The sequence below is a fragment of the Cucurbita moschata genome, unplaced genomic scaffold (assembly GCF_002738365.1).
Source record: "Cucurbita moschata cultivar Rifu unplaced genomic scaffold, Cmos_1.0 Cmo_Scf00087, whole genome shotgun sequence".
Classification (NCBI taxonomy): Eukaryota; Viridiplantae; Streptophyta; class Magnoliopsida; order Cucurbitales; family Cucurbitaceae; genus Cucurbita; species Cucurbita moschata.
The window spans coordinates 222,569-231,625 of record NW_019268603.1 but is presented as its reverse complement, the minus strand read 5'-3'; the positions used below and the strand labels follow the sequence as shown (position 1 = coordinate 231,625).

The 9,057-nt window shown below is 36.9% G+C and overlaps 1 protein-coding gene across 3 annotated transcripts; it reads right to left on the bottom strand.

Moving 5' to 3' along the window:
• Window positions 1-803: 803 nt before the first annotated feature.
• Window positions 804-3,864, bottom strand: LOC111439231 (phosphatidylinositol 4-kinase gamma 1-like). Of its 3 annotated transcripts, none has more exons than XM_023077010.1 (4): window positions 3,550-3,864; window positions 3,183-3,225; window positions 3,030-3,109; window positions 804-2,918 (listed from the first exon to the last, which is right to left on the bottom strand). In XM_023077010.1, exon 4 carries the CDS (start codon window positions 2,786-2,788, stop codon window positions 1,166-1,168), a length of 1,623 nt encoding a protein of 540 aa, XP_022932778.1. In that variant the 5' UTR covers window positions 2,789-2,918; window positions 3,030-3,109; window positions 3,183-3,225; window positions 3,550-3,864; the 3' UTR covers window positions 804-1,165. The 3 variants fall into 3 exon arrangements, with proteins under 3 accessions (XP_022932778.1, XP_022932777.1, XP_022932779.1); XM_023077009.1 differs by having other exon boundaries at window positions 804-2,857; XM_023077011.1 differs by lacking the exon at window positions 3,183-3,225 and having other exon boundaries at window positions 804-2,857.
• Between the last annotated feature and the right edge of the window lie 5,193 nt (window positions 3,865-9,057).

Below are 9,057 nucleotides of genomic sequence, written 5' to 3'. Positions count from 1 at the left end.
TTTTTTTTTTTTTTTTTTTTTTTTTTTTTTTTTTTTTTTTTTTTTTTTTTTTTTTTTTTTTTTTGGTAAATTATTGTATTTTTTTTATTTTTATAAATTATTGTATTTAGAACTTGCATGCTAGAATCATTAAGTATGTCAGAGTCATTCAAGTGGTATTGATCAAAGCTCTCAAGTGATTCGAATCACTTCGTTAATTCCATAACATTTGGTATCAGAACTTTCCTCCGATGTGGGATCTCACAATCCACCCTCTTTCTAGGTCCAGCGTCCTCTTTGGCACTCGTTCCCAATGTGCTCTCGAGTGATTCGAATCACTTCGTTAATTCCATAACATTTGGTATCAGAACTTTCCTTCAGCTGATGTGGGATTTCACAATCCACCCTCTTTCTGGGTCCAGCGTCCTCTTTGGCACTCGTTCCCAATGTGGGATCTCACAATCCTCCCCCTCTTTCGAGGCCCAGCGTCCCCGATGACATTCGTTCCCATCTCCAATCGATGTGGGATCTCACAATCTACCCCCCTCAGGCCCAACATCCTCACTAGCACTTGTTCCTCTCTCTAGTCGATGTAGGATCTCACAATTTCGTTGACACATCACCCGATGTCTGGATCTAATAGCAATTATAGAGCAGTCATGTAGAAATTCTCCATCAATTCTGATTCGTTAAGGAAGGATTGTGTTTAAGAAGAGGCCGCCATTTATTTTTCATTTTATTTTATTTGGGCTATTACAATTCTGCTGGAAGCTAGAATATCATAAATCTTTGTCAGGCACAACCATGCACCAAACAAAGGGTTCCAAAATGAAGATCCAATAATAAGGATGAGCAAAGGAGCAAAATACAAGTAAATGTCCAAAGACATTCAATGTAAATACAGAATGAACATATACACTTAAAATACAAGTAAATGAATCATGAGCTTACAAAAGAGGGAAAGAGCTGAAGAATATTTTCTAAGGACACACCATGACCTGCAACAAAAACGCTTTCAATGCAGCCATTTCATATGAATTTGTATTACAAGCAAAAGAAAATATGAGAGGGAAAGGATGGCTGCCTAACTCACCACTCGCTTTTCCCTTTCTGCCCCCCTCCCTATGGTCGTCGTCGTCGTCTATACTATGAAAGGTCTCCTTTGATTTCACCCTGAGAAAAGAAATCAGAACTTGCAAGAAGTTCCCATCCTCTGAAGCTTTGAGCCCACGCGTCTGGTCTCGTCGAGTGCTGTCGGTAAAAGCTTCTCAAAACTATCCAAAAACACCTCCCACTCATCCCGACTCATTTTTCCAAACATGATTGCCCCGCTCTCGCTGTGAAGCTTCTGCACCGAGAAACTCTTGCTCTTCGTCAAACCAACATGGTTACTACTTTTCGGAACAACCATGTAGTTAAAGTCGTTGATGTCATACTCATATCGCTTTGATCCAGTTGTAGGACATGGGAGCATAGGAACTTTTGGAGGCTTGAGGATTTCAGGTGTCTTTCGGAGATGGAGACCAAAAACCTCTTTGTTGTGACCATCATATGTGCTTTCGCTTTCGCTTTCGAATTTGAACATTTCGAGGTCTCCGTTTACATGTCTGGCTTCTCGCTCACCCGAAATGATAGTCGGTACAATGGCCATAGCTCGAGCACAAAGGTTCTCTAATGCACTTAAGATTTCTTCTCCACTGCCGAATTCCCGGGTCATCATTTCACCAATGTCAGCAAGACAAAGCCCAGAAGCTACAGCCTTCTTCAGAAAAATGGTGCACAGAATGAGGATTCTAATGGAGGCCTTCCTTATAGCAGGAAGCTCAGATCTTAAGCGTTCTGCATCTTTGACGGGATCAAGATCGGCAATGTACTCAAGTTCGGTCTCAGAGAAAGGGACTGACGCCTGAGGCCAGTGAAGCCACTCGAAATATGGATCATCGAGCCACTCGGGAAGGCAGAGTCCATGATCAATCGGCACAATCTCGACCACCCCAACATCACAATTCTCATGCCTTTGTTTCTTCTTCACAAGTAAATTTCCTGCATGCCTATCAATGTTTAAGAGTCTTATATCAAAGATCCCAATGCGATGAACTGCAGCGACAGAGAAACTAGAGGGACCAAGGTCTCCAGCGTCACAATCGTGATCTTCGTAACTCTGGAGTGATGCAATCTTGCACGGTGCAGTCGGAATCCCAGATGAATTATTAACATGGAATCCAACATTTGAGATCTCTACCAAAGCTGTCGGAGGAACACCCACAAAGCCACCATAGTCAAGCAGATAAGCTGCCAATTCACGAATTCCAGTTTCACCAATCCGAACCGAGCGCTTCAAACCAGGTTGACCCATCAACCTACCCACAAATCCTTTAGGATTATTACACGCAAATGGTTCTTCATCAATAGGCTTTACAACAGCAATGTTAACCCCACTTTCATTACGCAGGATATACGCACCACCTAACCCGCTCGACACTGGTACTGGATCAACACCACACGACAAAGCATTTGTGGCCTCTTCTATGACAGCGTGCAGCCCTGTGGTAGCACGGCCAAGCATAATTTTAATCCTCGGCTTGTTATCAACTTGTTCTGCCAAAGATAGGCATGGAGTTGAAAAGCTTCGATGTATACAAGCAACTTCAAATGCTTCTCTCAAGGAGTTAACAAAATTGTTTTGGTCAATTTCGCAATTGCTAAAGTCGATATGGGTATAGGATTGAAGCCTACATCTCTGAGATCGGCAAAACGGCTTAAACTCACAATGTCGATCAACTACAACGGCCATCATGAACAATTTCATGCAGCTTAATCACAGTTACATGGCAATGAAAGGAAAATCGTCACGGTTTTCCCTAAGGATCTGCCTTCCCTGGAAACATCAGGAATCACTCTGTTTCTCATTTCCAAGAAAGTGCATTGAGATTCAACTACTAATGATCAATATCAACAACAGAACAACATTTATAAACTTAAAACAATTATACATTGAACAACCACGCAGCAAGAACAATAAGGTTAGGGTAATTATTAAGTTTTCTTACCATTAAGGTCAGATTAAGTTTTAAAACATCATAATAAATGCATGCCGACTTCCACCCAATTTTCTGGAATCCATCACAACCTGCAGAAAAGTCCGAATTTATAAATCATATACTGAAAATCAAGAGACAGATTGTTGAGTGATATTAACAAACCTAATAATCCATCGCCCCTTTGCAATTGGATTACCAGAATGGTCTGAAACCAAAAAAATAAAAAAGATAAGAAAATGTGAAGAAGAAAATTCCATTTGAACTCTAAAACGATGCCCTGTTCCACGAATGTTTAAGGATTTTGGTCATATTGTACAGATTGTCCATGATTCAAACTGAGCACAAATAATTCACACATGGGGGGATCGAAGAAAAAGTAAAGAAAACTGAACTGAATCACTGAACATTGCTCGATCTATTCATTTTCCAGACAATGAAACAGAAAAACAAACCACTCTCCCATCTAAGCACAAAATAACATACAAAAACAAAAAAACGAGAGAAAAGGGGAATTAAAGCGAGAACTAACCGTGAACACACAGTGTTTAAGGCATCCTGGGAGACGAACAGGAGAATGGGAGCGCGAGAGAAAGCAGTTGGGTCACCGGCAAAATTCAGAAAGAGGACCCTCCCGCTCCCCTTTGACGAGTATAAAAGAAGGAATTCCTCAACCCCAATGCAGTGCTCCAAAATCTCCACAAACCCATCCTTTTATGTACGCTTCCATTTCACATTCTGTTCCTCCCTCATCCATCGCCCCTTTTTTTCGTGCCAATTTCCAAATTCGGGCAAATCGGGAGAGGTTGTTTTTGCCAACTACAACTCTCTCTAACTAACTTCAAACCCCCCACTTTTTTGTAACCATTCTTACTTTTTCAATAAATAAACAAATACATTTGCAAACTACTCTTGAGTTTAATACAAATCCGGGTCAAAAGATGGAGATACCAAATGGGAAGAAAAAGTTATTGAAATTATCGAAATATATTTCAATTCATGTCCCACCGAATAAGAATGAAGTTTCTTGTTATAAATTTTGGGTGGATTATAATTTACTTACTTAGAGTTGTTCTTCTGTTATTTACAGAGTGTCTAATTATAGCCCTAGAGTATATACATAGTGGTTAATTATGGTTATAAATTATTACGAAGGTTACAACTCTTAGAAAGCCTCATGGGAGGGTTAAGAGTTTTCATTTTGAGGTATATAATGACATGCATGTTATATTTGAAGATAGACTTGAAAAATGTAGTAAAAGAAGCATTTGTGCTTTCCTTTAACCAATCACTTATTTTCTTTGCAATTCTATGTAGTTTAGGTTTGCATGTAGAATCATTCAAGCTCGACATGATCAATCTTGCTTGTGGAGTGATTCGAATCTCAAACAAATGTTCTTGCCTTGAGATATTTGATCAACAAGAATCATTCAAACTAGACATAATCGATCTTGTTTGTGGAGTGATTCGAATCTCAAACAAGTGTTCCTTGCCTTGAGATATTCGGTTAACAAGGTAACCTGAATCTTACTCCCCTGATAGGGATTCTATATCAAATTCTCCATCATTTCCCTTCAAACTTATTCATACAATTTCTAAACAAATTCCCCACAAGTTCTATGAAGAAATCGAGTGTTGAAAGTACCTAGAAACCATTCCTCCAATCTAATCCGCCATTGAAGAGCTTCAAGGAAAACTAAAAAATTCAATTTGAGGTTACACGACAATTCGTTGAGCAAGGACAATCCCAATAAGTTTATGCACCTCCAAGGAGTTTTTCCATAGAAGATCATGGAGGGAAATAACCTCAGGAATGTGCCCAATCAAGGTAATCCATTTCGTGCTCAAATTAGGGGTAAGTGCTGAATTCCTATCTACGGTTCCTTTTCCTTCAAATTGGGAATTCCTTTAGCTTTCGAGGATCAAGTTGAGTAACTTTGATGAAGGAATCGAGAGCTGAAACGTCGGAGAACAAATTGTCCAAGAAAACGAAAATTGGTGTTTCAAGTGAGTTGTAGACCAAGAACAATTTCACAAAATTAAATTTTCACTCTCAAAGTCGTTTCTCCAAACTAATCTATTTAGCTTGAGGGAAGAATAAGGAAGAGGTTCCATGAAGGAATCGGGCTTTAAAAACCCTTAAAAATTGGCTGTCCAATAAGAAATCCCTAGCTCTTCCTTATAACACCATCTTTAAGTTTCATGAAGAAATCCAGGGAAGAAACATTGCAAATGGATTGCAAATGGAACTGTAGAGGATGAGTTTGAGATGGCAGCGCAAAAGACAAGCATGTCTTCTTCCTGTCTAGAGGAAGAAGACGATGATGTGGCCAATTCAGTTGAACCGGCCATGTCAACCCAAAATCTGACCTTCCCTCGATTTTTCTTAATTTTAACCTCCTTCCAGATTTTTTTCTCATGAAAAATTTTATGGTTCCAGAAAATAGACGCAATAAGAAATTTGTAGGAAAATTTTAGGAAATTCGGATAATGGAAGCTCAAGAACGGTGGTTTTGAACGTCAACAACGAGGTAAGTAGCCACCTTAGACTTTTCTTAAGAAATACTCGTAGGAAAGACTTGGATTTCAATATGAATCTTAAACCAAGTATGAATATGAAATAAAAACACCAAAAATTGAGAGTTAAGTGATAAGACAACCTTAATCCTCAGTGATAAGAATCATGGGTTCCAAATGTTCCAACAGGTCCTATTACACAATCCAAGGCCAAGAAGATTCAACAAGTATTCATTCTTCATCTACTAAATTGGATAGGCTTGGTTCAACCATCATTCACATTTTACAAGTTGATTCGATTGAGGAAGGACCATTTTGAGTTTCAGAAGTGAATATTTTCCTGGTTGAAGTAGCGGATGAAGTTGCAAGCATCATCTCATGAGTTGTTAGAAAACTTTATTTATTATTTGTAATTTCATAAGGTTTGTAATGGTCAAATTGACTTCGTCTTTTATGGAGATTTAAGGGGATCGGGATTAAATCGTGGTCACTAACTTCTTTTGTCGGGAAACTATAAATACCCACAAATTATTATGTAAAAAATTAGATTTGTGTATGTATGAAATTGAGATCTCAAACGGAGACTTTTACCCTTAGAAATCCAAGCACCATCTTTGCCCTTTCTAAGTTTCATGCAATTCTGGTGGTAGATTGCATCCGAGCCATTTAATCAAGCATTGATCAAGTTTGCTTGTGGAGTGACTTAATCTAGAACAAGGTTCCAAATCTTGCTTCTAGATCTTTGATCGGAAGAGGTAATCTAATTCTAGTCTTATCCCTCAGTTGATTCGAATTTTGTATAAGGAAGTGTTAATTTATTTGATTCAAGGATTCTTGCTTCAACAAAAGTTTGAATCATTGGGCTGAGGATTATGGTTTCTTGTTAAGTTGCATGATTGTAGTCTTTTACTAAGATTGATCTAAAATCGGGTTATCATCAAATTCACATGCATATTGGGGTTGAGTGGAAAACAACTTTTTAAAACTAAGTATGATTTTTATGAATGGTTGGTTATGTCTTTTGGATTAACTAATGCACCTAGTACATTCATGAGACTAATGAACCAAGTCTTACGAGAATATTTAGGTAAGTTTGTGGTTGTTTATTTTGATGACATCCTTGTTTACTCTTAAATCTTTAGATGATCATATTACCCATGTATGCAATGTTTTGACTACTTTGAGAAATGAATGTTTGTATGTAAATTTAAAGAAATGTAGCTTTTGCATGGAAAAAGTTAACCTTCTTAGATTTGTAATTTCCTTGAATGGTGTTGAGGTTGATGATGAGAAAGTGAAGGTTATATAAAAGATTGGCGTACACCTAAAAGTATATGTAAGGTAAGATGTTTTCATGGTCTTGCAAGTTTCTACCTAGGTTCATTAAGGATTTTAGTACAATTGCATCACCCTGAATGAACTTCTTAAGAAAAATGTATCATTTGTATGGAAAATAGATCAAGAACTTGCTTTTCACACTTTGAAAGAAAAATTGAGTTCTGCTCCCTTGCTTGCATTACCTAATTTTGAGTCAATTTTTGAAATTGAATGTGTTGCTAGTGGAGTAGGGATAGGTGCTATTAATGCAAAATCAAAGACCTTTAATGTTATTTAGTGAGAAGTTGACTGGTGCATTTTTGAGATATCCAACTTATGACAAAGAGCTTTATGCTTTGGTTTGTGCATTACAAACCTGGCAACATTATCTTTGGCCTAAGTAGTTCGTTATTCATACGACATGCCAAAGTGGTTGGAATTTATTGAAACATTCCCTTACGTCATAAAATTTAAACAAGGTAAGGAGAACATGCTTTATCACGAAGGTATGTCCTCCATACTTTGAATGCTAAGTTGTTGGGTTTTGAACACAAAGGATTTGTATCAACATGACATATTCTTTACTCCTTTTGTTGAATCTTGTGAAAAAGGACTCATTGTGGATAATTACTTGTTAGTCGGATTTTTGTTTCGAAAAGGCAAACTTTGCATACCATCTTGTTCCATACGTGAATTACTTGTGAGGGGAGCTCATGGAGGTGGTTTAATGGCACACCATGGAGTTTCTAAAACTTATGATATGCTTTCTGAACATTTTTTTGGCCTAAAATGAGACATGATGTTGATAAAGTTTGTGCTCGTTGCATAGCATGAATACAAGCTAAGTCTAGGCTTCAACCACATTGTTTATATTCTCCATTACCTGTTCCTAATGGTCCTTGGATTGATATATCAATGGATTTTTTTTTTGTTTTACCTAGGACTAGGAAAGGTTGTGATAGCATCTTTGTTGTGGTTGATTGATTTAGTAAAATGACTTATTTTATTCCTTGTCACGAAACTGATGATGCAAAACATATTGTTGACTTGTTCTTTAGGAAAGTTGTACGATTGAATGACATTCCTAAAAGCATCTTTAGTGACCGTGATGTTAAACTTTTACGCCACTTTTGGCTTTATGGGGTAAGTTACGAACTAAAGTCTATTCAACTACTTGTCATCCTTGAAAGGATGGACAAATTGAGGTTGTTAACAGAACCATGACTACTATGCTTATTAGGTGATATGAACTAAGAGATATCAATCATACAATATACATCAATGAAAATGTGAAGAAAATGTTGTTGAAATTATCAAAAGATATGTCAATTCATGCCACATTGAAGAAGAATGAAGTTTTATTGTTTTAAATTTTGGGTGGATTAAAATTTAGATTAATTTAGTGTTATTGTACTTCATTAATATATTTTAAAACTTTTTATTTACTTTAGGCTACATTTATATCATGGTTAATTATGACCATAAAGTAGGAATGTTGCAACTCTTGAAATGCCTTTAATAGTTTAATTTTGAGACTATATAAAGCCATGTACGTTGTATTTGTAAGTAGACTTGGAAAATATAGTAAAAGGAGCTTGTGCTTTCCTTTAGCCAATGATTAAATTTCTTTGCAATTCTACGTAGTTTAGGTTGCATGTAGATTATTTAAGTTCGACATGATCAATCTTGCTTGTGGAGTGATTCAATTCTCAAACAAGTGTTCTTGCCTTGAGATATTTGATCAATAGGAATAATTCAAGTTAGACATGATCGATCTTGCTTATGGAGTGATTCGAATCTCAAACAAGGGTTCTTGGCTTGAGATATTCGATCAACAAGGTAATCCAAATCTTATTCCCCTTGGACTGATTCCATATCATTTGGTATCGGAGATTCGGGCTCAAGATCGAATATATGTTTTCTTTGCGTTTCTTCTCAATTTGATTTTTATTTATTTTTATCTTTTTAGTCTTTAATCGACTTAGAGTTTAAAATCAAATCTTGGCTCTATTGAAAATTTTGAGAGGTGATAATGAGAGCTTCATTTGTGTAAATGAGTGCAAACAGAGTGACCTAAAATTCTTTGAGTGTATAAACGTGAGAGAGTGTTGTGAGGTCCTTCGTATTTCCATAACTTATTTTTTGCATAAAAGTTTCACAAATAGATTCGAGAACGAATCCTCATGAAGAAGTGGAGAATCATATA